Genomic DNA, 22544 nt, shown 5'->3' on the forward strand with positions numbered 1-22544 from the left:
GGGGAGGCAACGCGAGGCTGAGACGCAGGAGGCCAAAGGAGGCAGGTATCGGCCCTGGGCCCGGGGTTGTGGCAGCAGAGACATTGTTACCCCTTAGAACAGCACGGCCAGGCCGCCTGGGGAGCAGGGTACATTCTGCCCCGCAGGGCCTGCCTGACCTCCCCTCCCGCGCCCCTCAGATTCCTGGGCCGCCTCAGAACTCAGGCCAAGGCCACTGGCCAGCAGGGCCACCAGAGAGGCTAAGGCCCATAGTCCCTGACCCCTGGACCCCTTTAATCCTGGTCTTATTCTTTGTCTGTTTTTCCTTCCTAAAATAAACATTCCCCCCCACTGTGTCCTTGGAGGGTAGAACCTGCCCCCTGCCTTCCGCTCCTCACCTAGAACAAGGGGCAAGGATGGCCATCCGGCTGGTGTCCTGAGCCACACTGTGGGGCTCCACTGGGCCTTGGTGTCCGTGTCCCCATGGAGGGGGCCAAGGGGACCCCCCCACCCCAGCATGTGGCCCGGGAGGAATAATCAAGCAGTGCCGTTACTCACTGCCGTTTCATCAGTCAGTCACAGATTGTTACCCCAAATAAGGGCACTCCCTTTGCCCCATGTGGCCCCCCTACTGGGGGCTTTGGCCCTGTGGGAGCCCCGGGGACCCCCCTGCTTGGCTCAACCCACCCTGCACACTCCACAGGGGCACTGCCCTTCTTATACACTGGCCGTGGCTCCCTGCTGCCTCCACCTCCCATCTCTTGACATCTCTCACCCATGACCAGGCTGTCTGGCCTCCTGCTCTGGCACCTACCTGCAGGGCCCTCCGCCTCAGATCAGCCCTCCACCTGCCGGCCTCATTCCTGGGCGGTGGCTCTGGCAGGCTGCCCAGTACTAGCCTGTGCCCTGCCCATCACCATGGCCGCCCCATGGCCAGGCTGCCTCCTCACCCCAGCCCACCCCAACACAGAACCAGCCGCCCATCCCCGGGGGAATGACACACACACTCCCAGCTTGGGCCGACAGGTTCAGTTCAGTGAAATTTATTGTAGGTTGAAAAAAATCAGCATTCACCTGTTTAGTGTACAAAAAGGACACTAGTTCTTTTAAGAAAATATTAGGAAACTAAAGATGCAGATGCCTTTCAATTGTAACATTTTGGCAAAAGTGAAAAGTTCTTGTAAACACCAACTCCATGGCTCAAAAGTTTTTCTCCACAGTACAATATTAAAAGGAAAAAAAAAAAAACACAGTATCAATAAGTTAGACCATATTTAATCAGCTAGAGCTTTTGTCCATCAACCCCCAAAGCACAAAACTTTTCTTAGCTTCACGATTCCTTAAAAGGAGAAAATAAACAACAACAACAACAACAAAAAACAACGAGGAGGAGGAAATTGAACTGAGAGTCCCTTGAACTGGATCCCAGGGCAGAGGGCGGCTCGGCCCTCCAGGGTGGGGCCCTCCTTGAGTGCTCCCATTTCACCTGAGTCTGCACGTCCAGGCTGAGTACAAGATGGCTGTCGGGGGAACCTGGGGTCCCAGGGTCTGCTCAGCCCTTCCCCCTCTCCATCCCAAATGAGAAACAAAACAACAGCTGTTGAAACAGAAAGGATCAGCATCCTCGGCACTCCAGGCACCCCAGGGGTCCCACAGAGACTCTGGGGTGGGGTGGGCACAATGCAGGCGTGCCTGCTCTTTGGGAAGCCATTAGGAGACACCGCCACAGCTCAGAAAACTAGACGTGTCTACGAGAGCATTTCCGCTCTCCCTCGGTACTGCTCCCAGCAGCACCTCCGCCCCCGTGACCCCTGGGCTGTGGGCTGCAACCACCCCCATGACCTTCCCCAGTTGTGGCTTCACTGAACACAGCTCTGAATTCATGTGAACGCTCGCTTTAGACCCCACCGCGCCCGGGGGTCCCTCACACACAAACACGCACGCCCCCTGACGCCCTGGGGGACATTAGACTAGGCACAGTGACTAAGCAGCAATTGGGGTGTCCTCGGGCCAGCACCCCCAAAATGGGTGGATCCAGCGCCTTTTCCAAGCTCACTCTTGCCCCTGCCCCCCCGCCCCCTGGCTCTATCGACCCCCCAGCCCCTCCCTGAGTGCAAACCCCGTGGTGGCTCTGCAAAGACGACCCCAGGACCCACAAGTGGGCTGAGGGGCGGAGCGAGGTCAACAGCATGGAGACCACTTGGTCTCAACAGTGCGAAATGAAGAGCAGCAGCAAAGGGGAGAATTGAGAAGACAGTAAAATAAAATCCGACACTGCTGCCGCAGAGCGCAGGCTACAAGCACAGAAACTCCCAGCGACCCCTGACAGCTGAGGGCCTGGAATAGCAGGGCGGGCCTGGTGGCTCCCAGCAGCTGCTCCTGGACCAGCTGGAGTTTTCCAAATAGAGCTGCGGGGGTCGCATTGCCCTGCACGCCCCCTTAGAGCCAGGGAGAGGCTGTGTGTGAGGGAGACCAGCGTGGGAGAGGCACCCCTGCCCGCCCCCCAAAGGTTCTCTCCTGGGAGCCCTGGAGCTCACAGAAACAACGCCGAACTTCCCGAGCATCTGTAATACTGTAGAAAGGACACAGGGCAGCGCCTAGACCCTGGGCGTCCAAGGAGGGGAGGCACAGGTTTAGAAAAAAGATGCTTTCTCTTTTGTATAAAAATAGACTCAAGTCTCATAAGCAGTAGCTAAAAGTGGCTGTCTTTGTATAAAACTAGAAAAGGCAGGCAGGCAGGCCGGCCTTGGAGTCTTTCACTGACAGGAAGCTGAAGCCCCTGGGGGGCCGGGGTGGCTGGCGAGGAGGTGGGCTTCTTGGGGAGCCCATCCTGGGTGGGGAGGTGTGTGGGGCCCCGGGGGAGCTGGACACCCCACCTGGGTCTGCGTGACCTGTGGGCGCCAGGGCTGCAGGGACTCCCCTGAAAGCCGGCGTTCCTGGCTCAGATGAATGCGTCTTCCTCACGTTTATTTTTTCAAATAAATCTCTTTTTTCCTCATCTCCAGCTCCCCCTCGCCCCCAGCTCCCCCACCATCCAGAACGGTCAGCCCGGTGAGGTGAGCTGGCCTGGCTGGCTGGGTGGGGCCTCCTGCCCTGTGGCCTTGGGCTAAGGCCAGGCCTGCAGCTGCCGCTGGTCATACTCAGCGATGAGCCTCTTGATGTGGGCCAGCTTGCTGTGCAGGTACTCACAGCGGTGCTTCTCCTGGCTGTAGTTGGTGTTGGTCTGTAAGAGAGCCGCCGGGCTGAGACTCGCCCACACGGCCAAGGCTGAGAGCCCAACCCGAACTCGAGCTGCCCCGCTTGGCTGCCCCAGGTTCCCACTCGCCCTGCTTGCAGCCTGAACTCTCCATGCTGTGACGGGGACCCCTGCTCTGCCCCTCGGCTCCACCCTGGGAAACGGTCACAGCCAGGGTGAGAGGCTGAGGCAAGATAGGCCGTGAAGCTTCCACGCTGGGCTGGGGCCTGGCTGGCAGGGAGCCACCCTGGCACATGTGGCCCTCAGGAACGAGAGCTGCTGTTGTGGAACCACATCGCAGGAGACTGTCACGGAGCCCGAGGCTGGGGGCTTGGTGCTCCCAAGGAGATAGCCTGAGCCCAGGAGGCTGGGCGTTCCTCCCAGACTCTAGGAGCTAAGGACTCAGATGGGGCCAGGATGGGGGCAGGGAACTAGGGCTCCTCCCCTGGACCTTTGAGGGAGGCGGAAAGGACCTGGGGCTGTGCCCATCAAACATTGGGAGAGCGGGGGTGGGGGCCTCAGGGGTGCCCGGGGAGGGGCTGCACCCAAGCTCATATGACAGGCTCAGCTCTCAGCTGTGACCAGGGGCAGGGGCTACTCCGAGGTCCTGAGACCAGCCCAGCGAGGCCCTTCCTCCCTCCCTCCTCTCCCAGACTGTGGCGCCACTCATCTTGAAACAGCTTCTTCTGACCCCACCTCACCTACCCCCAACAAAGGGATGGAGACTCACCTTCTTGATTTTTCGATATTCCTGTAAAATCTGCCCACGAGTAGTCTGGAGGGAAAATAAAAGAGAAAGCGAACAATGCATTACCTGCAGGACACCCCAACTGAATGGCCCCTTCTCCCTGATAACCTGCGACCTGCAAGGTCACTGCATGCTGGGGGACAATGACCTCAGCATGGCGTGATGGCGTGAGGAAGCACAGAGGAGGGGCAGGGGGCAGGCTGGGGGATGAGCAGGGCAGGAGGTGGGGGAGGAAGCTGGGCCAGGGGAGCGAGAGGCAGGGGCCCAGCCTCAGGAACAAGCACGAGGCCATGCGGTAGGAGGGGCAGGCTGGTCAGAGCCTCGGGAGGAGGCAAAGAGCAGATGGGACGGCCCCCTTCCCTCGCACCCAGCTGGCCTGTGCACAGTTCAAGGCCAAGCGCAGAAGCCCCCTGACCACCTGGGGAGTGTGCTTGTGGGGCCTGCAGGGAGGAGAGAGGACAGGGATGCCCTGGGGATTTTCTGTCCTAGACCCTCAGAGGCCCCATTTCTCTGCCCCAATCACAAGCCATCTCCTCTGGAAACCAAAGTGGCCTCCATCAGGGGAGATGGACCCCAACACCACGATTAATCAGGGCTGGCCCTGCAGTCAGGTAACCAGCTCTGAAAGGTGACACAAGGGGGAGGGTTGGCATCCCAGGGCTGGTGACCAAGCCCCCTGCACTGAGCTCCCACATGGGATGGCTAGGGGAACCCAGGTGCCCTTGGCCAGAGGAAGAGGGTTGGGGTGGGGGGACCCCAAGGACCCTCCATCCCCTCCCACGTCCCACTGTGTCTGTGACAGCTCTGATGGGCCGTGGGGTGTGGCCTGGCACAGCCCCTCCTGGCTGGGGGACTGAGAATTCTCGTGTGACGTGGGTAGTGGGCTGCAGAGGGGACCCCAGGCGCTCTCAGAGGTGGGGACACAGGCACCCCAGCCCGCTGCTCCCCACTGTCTCCACTGCTTGGAACACTGCCCCCGTCCCCGCAGGTCATCTCCCACCTGCGGAGTCAGTCACAACCGGCCCCACTGCTGAGGACGTTGAGCTCCAGGGACAGGCCTAAACCACTTGGGGAGTGGGAAGGAAAGGCGAGCAGGGCCCTCCACCCAGAATACAAGGGAACATGCCCGAGGATGCCAGCACCGGGCAGAGCCATTGGATGTGTGTGGGCAGGGCTCTACCTCGTACTCCTCGGAGCCCTGGGAGAGCTGCCGGAGCTGGGCATCGAGCTGCGTGAAGCGCCGCGTGATCTGCTCGATGCGGGCGTGCAGGTCTCGGTACTCGCTATACTCAGCATTGAAGTCGTTTTTGTAGCTCTGGCGCTGCTCCGAGGAGGAGATAGTGGCGTATTTTCTGGAGAGACCAGAGAGAGGAGCAGGAGGGGCTCAGGGGGCAGCAGGAGAGAGCCTGGAAGTGCCCACAGCCTTGCGGCCGGCCCCACCCAGGAAGCAGCCCTGACCTCCAGCAGACTGGGCCAGGAATTCACACACATGGCCTGGGGTCAGCTCTGCCTCTAACCTGCAGGGCAGGGGCCGGGAGGGGAGAGGCGCAGCCGGAAGTACTCACAGCAAGTAGTCGGGCGTCTCCGAGGTCGACGTGGGAACACTTGAACTGCTGCAGGTCCCATTTAAACCTACAAAGAGCAAACACATAACTCCTGAGTCCACAGCTCGTGTGTCCACAGTGAGATCCTCAGAAGGTTGATGCCTTGTTATCTGAAGGCCCTGGAGGGGACGCTGCGTGGAGAGGATTGCTGAGGCCACGTAGCGGGAGCCAGGACCGGCAAAGGAGGCATGAGCACTGGGCAAGTGCTGTCTGGCTACCTCGGGGGTCCAGCTGCAGCCAGGAGTGCCCTCAGCCCGTGGGAGAAGTGGTGAGGCAGCATGGTATGTGTCCCTAAAGCACAGCCATGCAGAGATGGCATCGTGGGTACGTTTTCAGCAAGCACCCCAAAGGACGGATTCATTGCAGGGCAAAGCCTGGGCAACAAGTCCAGAGCCTCTGCCGCTTCCACTGACCTCGTGTAAAAGATCACTAAGCTGAAAACCGGTGACCCCTGGATAATCGAGTCCTGGGGGTATCCTGGTCTCTAGCCCTACAGGACAAAGACAGACGGCCACCAGGGAAAGCCCTGGCTCCTCTCTACACCTCTCCCTGTGGATGGAGTCACAGGCTCTGCAGGCTCCGGTCCCTGGTCTGAGCCACCCCCTCTCCCCATCCTCCCGTTCTTCACACCAGAGATGGGACTTCAGGATCAGAGCGGCAGCCCCGGAACAGGGCTGGGCTGGTGGCTTGAGAGGCCAGGGACTGTGACACAAGACTGTCCACAGGGCTTGAGGCCTGCCCAGGCTGCAGTCAACCAAAGCTACAGTCCGGTCCTTTTCCCCTGGGAAATTCTTCCAGCTGGCCTCCCCCTCCCCCCAACTTAGAAGCAATTTTATCACTTTGAAGCATATCCTGAGTGCTTATTTTTGTGCCTCTCTCAGAGGAAAGCAGCCCACCCAGTGGATCAGCAGTTTGCTGAGCCCTTCTGTGGTTTTATACTCCAGCGCGAGGTGCAATTCCCACCAATGGACGGAGCCCACCCCCACCTGGGTGTCATCTTTGAAGAGGCTGTGGCCTCCCCAGAATGCAGCCCAACAGGCACATACATGAGGGTTTAGTATACACTCCCACCACCCACACCCCACACAGGACAGGCCTCCCGGGGTGTTCCGCCTTGAGGCTTAGGGTCAGACAGACCTGGCGCCCAAGACACCGTTGGGGTCCAGCCTGTGGCAAACCTTTGTGGTCCCCACGCCTGCTCCGGCACTGGCTGTGTGAGGCTGTCACTTGGCTGCCCCTGCACTAGCAGAGCTGGTTCCCACACCCATGTGTCCCCTCCACTAGCTTCTCCTGTGCCTCCCCAGGGCAGGGGGTGCAGGGACATGTCTGTGAGTTCACCCTGCAGGACCCAGGTCTGGGTGCCAATGGGAGAGGGTGTCCCCGTTTCCACACAGGGGTCAGTGGGCCTGAGCTTGGCCTGGCTGGGCCCAAGCCCTCCACCCAGCATGCCAGCCTGCCCAGGAAGGCACCCTCTGGCCACAGGAAGGATCCACAGCCTGAGCAAGAGTCGGGGGCAGGCACGAGGGTGGGCGTAGGACCCAGGAGTGGGCCTGCGGCATAGGGGGATGAAGATGGCCAGAGGGGGGCCTCGAGAGTGGGAGCCACAGGGAGGCTGAGCTGAGCCACCTGCCTGACAGGTGGAGGCCGCCACACCTGTCAGGGTCAGAGGCAATCACAGGGCAGGGCTGGGACAGCAGGGCCAGACTAGGAGGACAGTGTCACCCAGAAGGGTGGGTTAAACAGATCCCTCTGCCCCATAGGACATAAGGGTGAGGAAGCTTCCTCAGGGGCTGCCCTGGAGCCCGGGCCCTGGAGCCCTCTCCAGCAAGGCTGGGGGAAGGGGTCACAGCAGGGGTAGGGGGGAGAGAGAGAGAGAGAGAGAGAGAGAGAGAGAGGGAGAGTGTGTGTGTGTGTGTGTGTGTTTTGGGAGCTTGGGGGGGGTGCTTTGCACCCACCTATTACCATTATCATCTGAGCTGCCTGAGAGACCGCTTAAGGTGGATCACTCGGCACCAGACCCAGCTTCCGGTGCCTCAGTCACCCTTTTCCTTTTTCTTGGGGCCTCTACTCCCTTGGTTGCCTGACCCCAAACGTCACTTTCTCACCTCGGCCGGCCTGGGTAGCATGTTCCTGGCCCCATCTGATGCCCGGCCCCACAGTCCTCCTGCCCAGGACCCTGCCAGAAGCACACGGCATCCGCTTCCACCATCTGGGACAGAATGCGCTGCCCGGCTGCTCAGGGCCTGTCTCCCTGAGGAGGAGCCAGATCAGATGGTGTGTGCTCAGGGAACCGGGCCGCCTTCTCCCCTGCGGCCCACCCACAGGTGCTAGGAAGCCTAGCGTGCAACAGGGTTGAGGAATACCAGGGGACTTGACGGAACTGCAATGTCCGTCTTCACCGGACCAACCCTGCTCTTCCAGGACCTGCCCTCCAGCCACAGAGGGAGGGGCTGGCGCTACCCTGAAGGATAGGTGAGGACAAATATAAAAGCCTTAAGGAGAAGTGGCTCCACCCCATCCAGGAATGCCCCCTGCTGGGGACCCTCCTGAGGAAATAATCAGAAAGCTGCAGCAGGTGGCCCCCATGGCTGCACCTCTGTTGCCACATGCTGATAAGGTTAAATTACATGAAAGGATATTCACAATGGAGTCAGTGTTGCTAAGAAAGCTCTCTAAAAATGGAACCAAGAGGCCATTAAGGAAGTGTGACTTGTGCACGTCTCAGCCTAGATGGAATCTGACCTTCTGACCCGATGAAGTCATCTGCCAGAAACTTGTGATAGCCTATCTACTCATCAGACCCCCTACCCTAAAAACACTCCTGACACTCTGTCTACTTACTGAACCCCTAACCTCAAACAAATATTTTTTGACTTGCATCAGAGTTAAACCTCCTCACCAGGCAACCTTTAACAAACTCGTGGCTTTCTGTCTGTATAAGCCCGACTCTTTCTCCTCCTCAGAACACTCTTTCGCGCTCACCTGAATCTATGTCTCCCGAACTGTAATTTTTAAGACCTCAAATACACAATTTTCTTATCTGCAGCCTCCTGAATTATTCTTGGGGTTGACAGTAGCCACAAAGGGTGCTCGGCTCAGGTACCTAGGGCTATAACTGGAGGCAGGGGAGGCTCTGGGGGACAGGACCTCAGCCCCACCGCCATCCTAGCCTATCCATGCACCTCCCCAGTGCCCCGGGCCTGAGAAGGTTTCCCTGTTCAGCACATGGCCCTGGCCAGCCTTGCACCCCTCATCCTGCTGAGGGTCTGTCGACTGCCAGCTTCCCCACAGGCTGCAACTACAAGACCGTGTTCTGGCTCTTACCGTCTGTTGTTCTATGGACGGTCTGGGTCCACCTCCCAAACCCTTTCTCCACAGGCTGAAATGTTCGCCTAGCAGGCCACACCAGGTCCCTAGTGATCCAGGGGCTGCCCACCTCCCTCTCTACCAGGCCCTGCCCCACCACTGCCTTCCCTGAGCCCCAGTCCCACCCTGTTCTCCCTCTGTGTCTGGGACCTCCCCACAGCCAGAGCTGGGCCCTGGAACTGTTGCTCTCCCTGTGTGATGTCTCCTCCCGTGAGCCTCAGCTCCGTCAGGCTCCAAGCCCCTGGCCCCCAGAGCTGGCCTGGCACACACAGGACTGCAAGAGGCTCTCAGAATAACACTGCCAGGGCAGTCACAGACGAGCCGGTACGAGGACACAGGAGGCAAAGAGGCCTAATGTGCAGGCTGATTCGAAGTGGGGGCTTGTGGGCAGCCCTCTCGGCGCTCTGTGGAGTGAGGGTGGTGGGCATGGGGCCGGTGCTCAGGCTCCTGGCGACACCCTCCTGCAGAGCCCCTGCCCTTAGGCCTGCCTCTTGGCACCTACCCGGGGCGACTGGTGGGGCTCCAAGGGGGCCCGGCATCTGGTCTGGCGGCCGGGGCCGGTGCCTGTCCTCAGCCGCCCTCTCCTTGTCTTTGTGCTTCTTGGATTTCTTCTTGGACTTGCCGTGCAAGGAGCTGCCATGGGGCCTGCTGGGCTGGGCACAGTCCGTCAGCAGGGGCAGGTTGAGGCACTCAGTAGGTGCCGGGGCGGCCACTTCCCCACGCTCGCAATCCCGGCCGCTGTGGCCCAGGTCGTTGCTGACATCGGCCAGGGGGTCGTGGGCCCGTGGTGGCTCCAGCCGCGGGGGCAGGTGGGCGTCTGTACCAGCCAGTGGGCCCGGGGTGGGAAGCAGGGCCTCACGGCCGTGGGGCACACTCAGTTTCCCGTTGACTGCAGGCTGAGCTCTCTGGGTGAAGTGCGATATCCTGGGTTTCTTGTTGGCCAGAGGGTCGATGAAATCAGGAGGCTGTGGCCGTTTCTGGGAAGGAAAGGAGACAATTTCAGAGGGGAGACTGTGCCTAGAGTTACTGGGGAGAGGCTGGGCACCGCAGGCCCGGAGGAAACCCAGTGACCACACGCAAGGCCCGCGCTGACCACATGGGGGCGCGCGAACACTAGCTAGGCCCAGGATGCCCAGAGCTCAGCAGGGGCTGCCTGCCCAGGGGCTCAGCTCTCAGCTGGGCCCAGAAGCCACCAGAGCGGAGGAAGGGCACTGGGTCATTAGTGGACCTGGTTGCAGCCCATAAGGGCCACCTCTGGGAACTGGTCTAAAACATCACTGTGCTCAGCATCTTCCCTGGACGATGGGAAGAGTGACAGAGTCAAATCTGAGTGATACAGGGCAGCCCCACAGGCCAGGACCAACACCTCCAGGCCCCTGACTACTTGGATCCCCATGGCAACCCTGTGACATAGTGCAGGCTTCATCCCCATTTCACAGACAAGAATACTGAGGCCTTTGAGGCAAGGCCAGACCACAAGAATGGAGCCAGGATCAGACCAGGTGGCCCAGGACCAGGGAAGCAGCAGTAGAGAGAAAGATGGCAGATGGGCAACCCGGGATCAGAGGGAAGCAGTGGGGACGCAAGTGAAATGAGACCCTCTGTCCTCCACAACGGCCCTACAGCCACAGGGAGGCTTTAGGGTCATGGGCCTAGGCTGGGTGCCTCCAGGGCAGAGGAGAAAGAGGGAGAAGAGGGGCTGGCCCCTCCCAAGCAGGGGATGGAGACATGGGACTCATAAGTCAGAGCACGCAGGTGGGTGGGGAGAGCTTTCACCAAACAGCTCAAGCAACGGTGAGGCAGGTATTGCTGAAGATCAAGCCCCCAACAGCAAGGCCCCCCCCAAATGCCCTTCCCGACTACTGACTAACATGGCCGTGGCCACTGCTCATAGGACCCCACTGGGCCCTGGCTGGGCTGCAGCCATACGCTTGATTTTCCAACAGCCCTGGGAGGCAGGAGCGCCCACCATACAGAGAAAGCAGGAGGCTCAGTGTGGTTCAGCAGCCTGCCCTCCCTCGGCCACATACCCACAGGTAAACCAAGGAACCATAACCAAGTCCCAGGCCCAGGACACCCAACCCCCAGCCAGCTGCTCACTCATTCAAGAAAGCTTGCCAGCCCTGAGCCGAAGGCCCAACAGGCTCCCTAAGAACCAAGGTCAGGTCAGGCCCACTGGCTCTGGTGAGACCCACCCTCCCTCCCCACCATGCTCCTACCTGAGGGGGTGAGGCTGAGCTCCCATGCTCGCCTGGAGGACTGTTGGCCGCAAGGTCCCCAGGGAGGCCGCCTGAGCTCTGTGGCTGGCACAGCTTCCTGCAAAGGAGAAGCAGGGTGGGTTGGAGGGATCCTCAGCAGTGCCCTGTGGGGCGCACACACGCCCACCTGTCTCTGCACTGACACCACGCTGTCCCACTCACGCCCAGTGATTTGGGGAGGGCCGGACTCCAGAGCAGAACCAGAGCAGGGCTGAGTGTGATGGGTACACCAGGGCCCGGCAGGCAGAGAGCAGCCTGAGCACATTCCACCCTGGGTTTATCCACAGCTACCCTGTGGCCAAGGTCTCAGCCTCACTGCCAGGAGGACTGTCCCATTGGGTGTTCTGCGCCCAGAGAAGGGTCAGATGCCCACCCACTCATCTAGACTCCCATTACCATGGAGACCAAGGACCCATATAAAATTGACCAGACACTCGAGATCCATGCTGTGTCCCCAGGGGCGCTGCTGTCACTGGGGTGCTGGTCCTCACTTTTAAAAACAACTGTCATCCTAATAAACAACACTCACTGGAGAAACAGAGAACACAGAAGAGGACTGAGATGCCCTGGTCTATGGTGGGAGGGCCCCCCAGATTCAGCTCCCATCATTCTGGGAGCCCAGGCCACAGCACCTCCAGGGATGGCAGGGGTGGGTACCAGTCCGGCGGGACGCGAGCACAACAATGTAGCCAGGGAAGAGAGAAGAAACACCCCAATGCCTGACACACAAATGGAGGCCCCGATAGTCACCCTGGCTCGGCGGTGGGGAGGGGGCTCTCCGCTTAGCCTCCTGCACTCCCAGAGACTGTGCATTTCGTGGGAGCCCAGGCAGCTGGCCCGGTGCTGGGAGTGGTGCCGAGGGCCCTCCACGCCCTGCAGGGAGGCTGAGCTGAGGTCCAGGGCCATGTCTGAGCTGCTCTAACCAGTGACAAGCAGAGCCCAGCCCCTGACCAACAGCCACACTCTAGACAACTGCTGCTGTCCCCTCCACGGTGGCCTGAAATGCAAGCAGAGCCACAGGAAAAGGGCCCGAAACATGCAGGCACTTGGGGCAACACCATCCACGAGGCTGAGGGCAAGTCAGACAATTGCTGCTCCAGCCACATGGAAGCAACCAGAGCTTTCGGTTAAAGACAGAGAACCAGGTATTTACATCCACTCTCTTTCAAGCCCCCACTAAAAAGGCATAAAAGAGAAAGGGAAAAAGAGAGCAATGAGGGGGCTTCCGTGGTGGCGCCATGGTTAAGAATCCGCCTGCTAATGCAGGGGACACGGGTTCGAGCGCTGGTCCGGGAGGATCCCACATGCCGCAGAGCCACTAGGCCCGTGTGCCACAGCTACTGAGCCCATGTGTCACAACTACTGAAACCCACATGCCTAGAGCCCGTGCTCTGCAACAAGAGAAGCCACCACAGTGAGAAGCCCGCGCACCGCAACGAACAGTAGCCCCCACTCGCCACAACTAGAGAAAGCCCACGTGCAGCAACGAAGACCCAACGCTGCCAAAAATAAATAAAATACATTTATTAAAAAAAAAGAGAGAAATGAGCGATGATATTCAATGCAGAAGTACAAGTGGTGACTGTCCTATAGGATCCAAGAAAACGGAGTCCCAGGCCACAGAACCCCACGGGCCCAGGGTGGGTGCCTCAGGAACCTCAGCAGAGGGGTCCCTGCCAGGCTGTCCCCCCAGAGCCCTGCTCTGGGTCCCGGCCTGCTGTGGGGCAGCAGGGAAGGGAGCCCACAGCATGTTCAGGAGTGAAGGAGCCCAGGCCTTCTCCAGGATGCTCGGGCCACACAGGATGGACAGAGACGTGGCCTCAGGAGAAGAGGAAACAGAGGGGCCTATGGGGGATTCAGAAACGCCTCAGCAGTGCTCCTGAGGAGGCTGAGTTGCCAATGGGAAAGTCCTGATGAGGCTGCACCCGGGCTTCCAGGCAACAGATGTCACACCCCAAGATAGACAGGAAAATGCATTTGAAAAGAAAGAGAGACTCTGTAAGGGGATGAAAACTTTAAATCCACGAGAAAAACACCACCCTTAATAGCCTTAGAAAGACACAGAACTTAAATACACATTTCTCCAAAGAAGACATACGAATGGCCAATAAGCACATGAAAAGATGCTCAACGTCATTATTCATCCAGGGAAACACAAATCAAAACCATAAGATACCACTTCACACCTGCTAGGATGGCTAGAATCAAAAAAATGAAAAATAACAAGTGTTGGCGAGGATGTAGAAAAACTGGAACTGTGTACTGCTGGTGGGAATGTAAAATGCCGTGGCCACTGAGAAAAAGTTTGGCAGTTCTTCAGAAAGTTAAACACAGGATTACCTTATGGCCCAGCAATTCCACTCCTCAGTGTATATTTGAGAGAAATGAAAATCTATGTCAGCTATATTCGTGTCCTGGTACATGAATGCTCATGGCAGCACTATTCATAATCATGAAAAGGTGGAAACAATCCAAGTGTCCATGGACAGACAGATAAATGAATCAACAAAATACCCACACACAATAGAATACTACCTGGCCATAAAAAAGAGTGAAGCTCTGACACATGGTACAGTGTGGATGAAACTCAAAAACCTAATCCAAGTTAAAGAAGCCAGACACAAAAGGCTAGAGTACATAATCCCATTTATATGAAATATCCAGAACAGACAAATCCATCAAGACAAGAAGCAGATTAGTGGTCGCCAGAGGCTGGGAGAGGGGGAACGGGGAGTGACTGTTAACGTGGGGTTTCGTTTTGGGGTGACTGCTTTGGAACTAGAGAGAAGCGGTAGCTGCACCTTGGGAACTAGCAACAATGGTAAAAAAAAGAGACAGAGGGAGAAGCTGAAGAAATCTTCCAAAAGTAGAAGAAATTAAAAGAAACAACAGGGAAGACAATGGTGAATGGTGCAGCACAGCCCCCAGTGGCAGAATGAGAGGCAGGGCGAGGGAGGACAGTGAGGCCTCTCACAACCACACCCAGGACGGGAAGAAGGATGAGGCACGTTTTCAGACTGCAAGGGCTGGGGCGCCGGTCCCAGAGCACCCGCCAGGCCATCCTGTGACCATGCAGATGTATACAGGGCCAGGAAGGGAACCTCCGTGGCTCTCCGGGGGCCAGGTCTTCAACATGGAGGGAAAATTCCTTCCAATCTGGAAGACTAGACTTTGCCAACTGCCAATTCAGTGTGACGGCCACCCAGGTGTGAAGATATGACAGACGGACCTCCCAAAGCCCTCTCCTCTGAGAGATGCTCCAAGAGCTGCGTCCCTTCAACCCCAGGGCAGAATCACAGACCCAGGAACAGAAGGACCCGCAAGGGAGGGGGGCAGCTCCCGGTGGAACCCCTGATCCCCTGAAAGTGATAAAAGGCCATGGGACAACCACGGGGAGCTTGGGGTTGGACATGAAGGACACAGAACGCTGAGCAGAGAAAGTAACAACTCAGCCAAGCAGGTTACCAACTCCAGGGAAAGCATGATGCATGCGAGATGGACTGAGGCTCAGTCGGGTTGTCTAGGCTGTGCCCTGGGGGAGGTGAGGCCAGGACATGGGCAGGTCGGGGTGACTGATTTCAGGGCCAGGTGGAGTTGAGGCCTCATCCTGCACTGCGACGTCCACAGACTCCTCCTGGGACGGGACGGGCCCAAGCAGCTACACACATGGGGACTAAAAGCAGAGAGGAAGCATCCAAATAAACAGCCGAGACGCTGGGAGTGCATGTCTGTGCAGAGCAAAGGCACGGGGGCCCAGGCAGACCCTGGAAGCATGAGCATGTTTAACTCAGGTATGAGCTTAGAACAAGCTGTAGGAAAAAGAGGTGTTATAGCCCCTGGGGTGACACAAGTCCCCACACCCTGCCTGTAACAACAGACACACCCCAAGATCCTATTTTTTGCCTTCTTGCCGTGAGACCACAGCATCAAGACCTGCTATAATTGGGGCTTTCTTCAGGGAGGGAGAAACCTAAACAAGAAAAAAAAAAAGTTGTGCAGAGGGGCGCCTGGAGTAACCTTCTGTGTGGCTGCGGGCATCAGGGGTGTTGACCCTGACCTCTGCACGCCAATCAGTTCAAGCTTCCAAGGGCAGTAGGAGCTGTCAGCTTCCCAAGAGGCTTCCGGCGGCAAGGCTGCTCCCCCAGCTGGCCCACGCAGACGGAGAGAAGAGCATCAAGACAGCCCAGAGCGAAAACAAGGGAGGAAGCATGAGCTTGGCATTATACTGAGCTCCAGAGTCCGCATCCCTAGGAACCTCCCACCTAACACCCCTCAAGATTCAGCCCAGGCGCTGTTTCCTACAAACCACACCCATTCACACAGAGACAGGCTGCTTGCTCTCGGCCACACCCCTTCCCGGGAGCTCTGGGAGGCCAAGACCCTTGGGGTCTGAGATCAGCGAGAGGCACCCAGTGAGAGGCTCTGAAGGAAGGAAGAGTGGAAGCAGCCTCAAGGTGCCCCCCACGTGCCCCTGGCCACCTCAAAGCACTAGGGTGGGTGTAAGTGACTATTTCAACCCTTTGCCAAAAAACGTGATAGATGTGAACACCTGCAGGAGGTGACTGCCTACCCAAGATGTGCTTTGCTGGGGCAACAGAGGACCCCCAGAGAGGGCACTAGGGGCCGGGGGGGCACCTTCTGCTGAGACCGTCTCCTCTCAGCCTCCCTGAGCACCCAGAGACCTCCAGACAGCCAGAGCAGTGACCCCGGGACAGCAGGTGAGTGTCCCACAGGGCCAAGGAGGAACTCAGGGTTCACCTAGACTGGCCCCGACTCAGCTCTGCTTTCCAGATGCAATTACTGCTTTAAACAGCTAAACTTAAAAAAAAAAAAAAAAAAACCCAAAACCCAAAACCCTTCATAAATAGCTCCAAGTCCCTGAGAAATCACTTAAGGACTAATTAGCATATCAGGCTGTTCTGAACAGCACTTCACTTCACAGCCCGGGCTCCGGAGCCGGGCATCAATTGAGAAGGAAATCATTAATTGCTTGCCTCAGATGGGGGCCTACTTACCCACTTCTCCCTAGAGCTACCGTGGCCACTCCTGACTTTGGGTCCCAATTAACCAGAGAGGGGATGCATTTAATTAATGCTGTTTAATCATGTCTGTGGGGAGTTTTGTTTTGTTTCTCTCTGCTTCTTGTTCTTGAGAGGTTCTTTTTAAGAAAGAGGGCCTGCAGCAGACGCCTGTGGGGATGTGCAGGTTTTGGAAGCAACCTTGACAGGAAGGGAAAGAGTGGGCAGAAGAAACGGTCTGGGGCCTTCTGTCCAGGCATTCTGGTGTTCAAGACGGTGACTCATGCCCTCCAGCCCACTCGGTGAGGGCTGGCCTCTTCCCTACAGGAGGACACGGTGGGCCACCCAGGCAGTCTCCACAGACCCCTCCGTCCTGCTTGCAGGCCCTGCAGCCTTTGGGGCCAGATGAGGCCCCCCCAGCATCCTTGGGATGAGATCTGCCCCGGGTCCAGGGGCTGGGAACTCGCTCAGGGATAGGGAGGCAGTTACCGGATGAGCATCCGCTTCAGCAACTTCTGGTCCCCCTCCGAGTAGCCGGGCCAGTCCTTCTGCACATCCTTGTACACACAGTCCTTCAGCGTGCACGTGCCATCCTTGGCATTCACGTTGGCTACCTGCAAGACAGAGCTGGTGTCACCTTGTGTGAAGCCCAAGAGAGACAGATGTTCCTGAAAGCATCTGCGGTGGGGGGAAGCGGGGCGCGGGGGGGCATGGAGAGGCGGAGACAGACATGAAAGGGGAAAGAGGACAGCACACTCCCTCCACGAGCCAACATCTCACCCCACAGCTCCGCTGCGTGCCAGCGCAGCAACCCTTGGGGTGCAGAAGGGTCAGGGCAGCAGGTCCATATATATACGTCTTACAGCTGCTGGAGGCCAGGTTGGCTCCAAAAAGGGGAGGTTGCCATCTATACTCCCAAGACTCCATCACCAGCCCATCCCCCTGCTATGGACTGAACCATTTTTGTCCTCCCAAAATCCATGTTAAATCTTAACCCCCTTAATCTAAGGTGATGGTATTCAGAGGTGGGGCCTTTGGGAGGTGATTAGGTCATGAGGGTGGAGCCCCCATGATGGGGTTAGTGTCTATATATAAAGGAAAACCCAGAGAGCTCCCTCACCCCTTCTGCCCTGTGATGACAGTAAGAAGGCAGCTGTCTATAAACCAGGACGCATGCCCTCACCAGACACCCAATCTGCCGGCGCCTTGATCTTGGACTTCCCAGACTCCAAAGCTGTGAGAAGTAAACATCTGTGGTGTATAAGCCATCCAGTCTATGGTATTCTGTTACAGCAGCCCAATGGACTAAGATACCCGCTCTCGGATTCAGACCTCCTGTGGCAGAGTCAGCCGAGACTGGGGTGCTGGGTGAGGGGTGCCTCCAGGGGCCAGGCTGAGCCCACCTTCCCTGCAACCAGCCAGCCCTGCTGCTGCTGCTGGTTAACAAAAGCTGAGCTTGTCTCCAAGACTCTTTGCGAAGATGGATTTAAAACGTTTGCTGTAAGATGCTTGACAGAATTCAGGCCCCTGACCTGAAGCGGGCACTTCCCTGAGTGTCTCGCTTGGGCACCATGGTCTCCAGAACACGCGTGTGTAGCCGTGTGGCTGGCACGCTGTCTTTCGCTATCACTGAGACTACAAGTTCTCCACATCACAGCAGTTTCCACAAGGAGCATTTTTAATGGTTGAGTAATATTCCACCAAGTGGCTACACTGTGATGTACTCAAACGTTTCTCCTTTATTGGATGCTGACGCCGTTTCCAGTTCCTCTGTAGCATAAACAGATGTCACTTGTGCAGGTTTTTCCATGCTGGTGATGGTTTTCTTCAGCCAGCTTCCCGGAAGTGGGATTAGTGGGTCAAAGGCTCTGAACATTTTTATGGCTCTTGATACGTTTTGCTAAAATGCCCTCCAGAAGAGCCACCCACCCATCAACACTCCCACCAGGAAGATGGAACGCCTTAAATCTTTTCTGTTTTCACAGAAGGAATAGAGAAGGCGCCTTTGACCAGTGTGGTTTTGTTAGTGCTGTTCATCAGAGTCCCCGGTCACTTGCAGGGGCTGGAAATGAGCATCCTGGGTGAGGCACAGCCCCCGACACCTTCCCATCCCCAAGCTGGTGGGGGTCCTCCTGCCCCCAACACCGCTGTGGAGAACAAGTTGGGTAGTAAACACAGAAGCAAAAGCACAGATGGGGGCAGTTTAGGAGAAATCAGAGCGGGCACGAGGAGGACGCTCTACCCCAAGACACTGGCTGGGCCACCCCCTAGGAGCTGCCAAACCCAAGTCCACTGGAGAAGCTGGAGCCCAGTACGGTGCCTCTCTGGTCCCAGGAAAGGACCAGGAGCAATGAGAATGTCACAGGGGTTAAAAATGGAGCAGCGCCCCAGGCAGACCTAAGTCAGTACCACCAGCCCCTCTCTCTCCAGAGAACTGAGCCTGGCATCCCTGCCGCATCTGAGGGCTGCTCAGTGGGTAAATCTCAGGTGTAACCAAGTGCTCAGTCAGCTAAGGGTCACATTCTGCGTTGTGCTTTCTTACTCTGGGCACAAACAGGACGAGATTAGAGAGCAGGAGCAAGGGCATTTCTAAGAACGCTACACCAGGGGCTGAGGGCCCGGCTGGATGGCAACACAAGCTACGGGCACATCCAGGGGCGGGCATGGCTGCCGCACTTGTCTCCAGTCCTGGCTCATGTCTGATGACTCTGTCCAGCTCCCTTCAGCCCTGCTGCGGTCACCCCGTGCAGCAGGAGGCAGCTCTGGGTGGCCCCCAGCCCAGGGAAAGGGCCTCCCATGTACTTCCCCCTATTTCCCAGGGGCAAGGCCAGCACGCGACTTTCCAAGGAAACGAGCGCCCTGGGAATGTCGTTCCTGGTTCTAGAGCTTTCTGGGTGCTTTGGCAAGCCCCTTTGCCAAAGAAAACTTCTGGGCCACAGAGCCATGCATCTATCTTCTAATAGGCCCCGAGCCAACTCCTAAGCTTGCAGGGAGAAACAGTGCTGCTCAGTCCTTGCCAGCATGACCTCCATGTGGGGGACAGTGGCTCAGGAGGCCAAATCCGGACAAAGGCACCCAGTGAGTGGACGTGGGCGCTCCTGACAGTAACGTGAGTCTCTGGTGAGCACCTCAGCCCTCAGGATACAAGAGGATTCTCCTCGGGTGAAGGATGGGGGAGGCACCCTTCACCTGCTCTGTGGATGGGGCCCAGCCCCTGCCCAGACCCGCATCTGTGCCTCGGAATGCAGGGGTATGTCACAGAGGCCTCTCCTCCCTCTTCACCCATTCCCTTTGCCCTGAACTCTCGGGGGGTAACGGGTAATACAGGGACCCCAGCCAGAGCACGGAGGGATGAGAGCCATGCCGACATCCTCCCAACAAATGTGCTGTGTGGTCACAGCAGCCTTGGACTGCACTGGGGATGGGGAAGAGAAGTGCCCAGAGGCCTACTGAAGAACTCGGTAAATCTGAAACTCATCCTCAGACATAGCTACTGATGGTCACGGCGTGTACTTTCTGCTATAGGAGGCACCATCCAAGTGCCCGGAGTATCTGAGGCAGGGCCACGCCTCCTCCTCAGGATGCTGGCATGACTGCTGCTGGCTGTGCCATCCTCACAGCGCTCTGAGGTGGCCCATCCCCACTTCATGGCAAAGTGGCATCCACATGCCCCAGCTGCTGTGGTGAAGCCGGAGTGAGCCACTCACCTTCTCAGGGGTCCTCAAGTTGCCTCCTCTAGGGTAGGGCCTCAGGAAGGTGCTGGGGCCACTGCCCTTGCTCCAAAGCCCTGGCTGCTTAACAGCAGGCTCCACCTGCTGGCATCATGTTCCTGCCCGCTTAGCTCTTGACCCCAAGAGAGGTGCTGTGGACATGCCCCAGCCACAGATGGAAGCCTGAGGGTCCGGACATGAAGCCCCTTGCCTGGAGCCACAACTGATGAGCAACAAGGAGGCCCTTGCTGTCTGACTGTGAAGCCCGAGCTCTTGCTAACTCACGCTTGTGGGTTCCTCAGACTTCGTTCAATTCTAAAAACCTTGTGCAACTGAAGTCTTGGATCCCCTGTGCTACGCCCACTGCCTGTGTGTCCGCAGCTGGTAAGGAGGAGGGCCCTGGACAGTGAGTGCCACATGCGCAGCCCAGGCCAGCCCAGGGCAAGCACGTACCTGCTGGAGGAGGCCATCCAGTGTGTCCTTGTCCGCCTGGGCCAGGCCGTCCTTCTGCAGCCTCAGCAGCAGCTCGGCCTTCCGGTAGGGCCTCAGTGCCAGCAGGTGCAGCACCCGATCACGGAAGGGCCTCTGAGACACCCCGCTGCCCCCGCTAACGCTGCCAGTGCTGGTCTTCTTGATGGCGCTTGCCAGGTTGATGGGGGTCGCCCGCTTCCGGGAGGGCACAGCATCCACTGCCCCTGGGGCCGGTTTTCGAAACTGAACCTTTTTGCCTGCAATAAGCGCCAGGCATTAGGGATTGGAAGGGGTGAGGGAGAGGCCACCGTGTCCCACTGCCTGGGGCCGACGCCAAGTTCCTGAGCAAGCTCGTGGACACCCGTGGATGACCGATGGCCAACAGCCCCAAGCTCTCACTAAGCCCAAAAGGAAGGCAATTCAAGCCTCGTCCAGCCCCACCTGCTCAGTGGGGCCCTTGGGCGGCCGAGACTGCCACCTGCTGACCACAAACAGCTCAGTGGGCATTTGCAGGGCCCCACAGTCTCAGAAGCGGGAGCTACAGGAAATAGAAGTGGGCTTAGAGCCTTAACTGACTTCATCATGGGCAGCCTACATCCTGGGGACCCAAAACACCTGACCCATATGGGGAGAGGGGGCTGATGTTAACAAGGGAGTCCCATAACTGCCAGAGGAAGGCACACAGAGCCTGAACTTCACAGCACTACGCTGGTCCCATAGGATCCGCCATTCTTTTTTTATGAAAAAGGAGAAGAAAATAAAGGCGTCAGGGCCACTTGGGCAACTGCTCTGGAGACCCCAGGGTGTGAGCAGCTCCCCAGTTGTGGCCCTGGCAAGTGCTCCTTGGGCAGACCTGGCTGTGCTCAGAGGCCCGGGGGCAGCAGGCCAATCCCCCACCCTCTTGCTGCAAACAGAGACGTACGAGGGGATCCTCCACGGAGCCGCCCGCACTGCTCCCGAGGGAGGGTGCTTCCACTCCTAAGTCATTAACTCCACCTTGGACGGCGCTCCCGCCACTGCAGGAACGAGGGCCGCTGAGCAAAGTCAGCGCACATCTTGAATCCTTGGGCCAGAAACCTCTCCACGACGACTTCCTTTGCATGTATCCCTCAAATCTGATTTGTCAAATGAACACAGGGAAGAAGTGCTTTTAGAATCCTCAGGGCCAGACTTCATCCCCAGAGGACCCATCTGACGGGCCGACATGGGGTGGGGGGAGAGGCCTGACACACCCAGGACGTGCATGTCGGTGGCTTAAGAGGCCAGGACACGAGCGTTTCCGCCAGAACGTAAACTACTGCAAAAACCTTCATTGTACCCGAAATGGCACCGTAAGACGAATTTTGGACCAAGTTTTTGGCTGAAAGACCGACCCAAAATTTATTAAAATGTGCACAAATGTCCACATTTGCATCTTGAAGCAAAAGCAGGCTCTGAAGCCCTTTTAGATTCTGGCTGGCACCTCTTGGGCAGCTTACAGCCCAGGGCCCAGGCTCCCTGGTCACTTACAGCCACATCCACTGGGGCCCAGCACTGACAGGCAGGACAGATTCCTGCACCGTCTGGGGTTTCATTCAGAGCCAACCCCACTGCCAAGCAAGGAAAATCACATGCTCTTTGGAGCAACGTGAAACACTCTTGCTTTTCCTTAAAGAAGAAAAAAAACCTCAAAAGCCATCAAGGTTCTCCCTTGCTGTAAGCCATTTCACATCTCTCTCAGGCCTTTCTTGCCTGGCAACAAATTCCAGTGACTCTTTAACTCCATCTGCACCCAGGAGGCAGGAAGACTATGGCAAGATGGTGGAGCTTTCTAAACAGACAGTACTTTTCTCCCTACTTTTAATGTTGTCAGTGTCTCGACTTCACTGAAACTGTTTCCAAGCAGATGCTGAGGGGCCGGAGCCTTCCCAGTGAACAGGGATCAATGCGTTTCCTTCCTGGTCTCCACCCTACGGTCCCTCGCTGGCCCCAACACAGCAGCAGGCCGCCCGCCACAGAGCGCATCTCGTCATCTGCACCTTGCCCCGGCCACGTCGGTCTTGGGAAGGAGACATCTGGGGGTGAGGGCAGGGGTGGCAGCTGGAGGACAGACCGAAGCTCTGGCTTCATATAGGGTGAGTCCCCATGATGGGTAGAGGTCCCTGAGGCTACAGCC

General features: G+C 57.7%; 1 protein-coding gene across 1 annotated transcript in view; it reads right to left on the reverse strand.

The window, feature by feature from the left end:
- Positions 1-2086: 2086 nt before the first annotated feature.
- The window catches only part of ELL (elongation factor for RNA polymerase II), an 80553-nt gene continuing 60095 nt past the window's right edge, over positions 2087-22544 (reverse strand). Inside the window, exons 5-12 of the mRNA XM_081231655.1 lie at positions 20372-20646; positions 16698-16822; positions 11152-11248; positions 9435-9909; positions 5528-5594; positions 5143-5314; positions 3945-3989; positions 2087-3202 (exon numbers count right to left, since the gene is read on the reverse strand). Coding sequence (XP_081087781.1) covers positions 3086-3202; positions 3945-3989; positions 5143-5314; positions 5528-5594; positions 9435-9909; positions 11152-11248; positions 16698-16822; positions 20372-20646 — 1373 coding nt within the window. The 3' untranslated portion in view covers positions 2087-3085. The remainder of the gene's footprint in view (positions 3203-3944; positions 3990-5142; positions 5315-5527; positions 5595-9434; positions 9910-11151; positions 11249-16697; positions 16823-20371; positions 20647-22544) is intronic.

Source organism: Mesoplodon bidens (assembly GCF_964165515.1).
Source record: "Mesoplodon bidens genome assembly, chromosome: 4".
Classification (NCBI taxonomy): Eukaryota; Metazoa; Chordata; class Mammalia; order Artiodactyla; family Ziphiidae; genus Mesoplodon; species Mesoplodon bidens.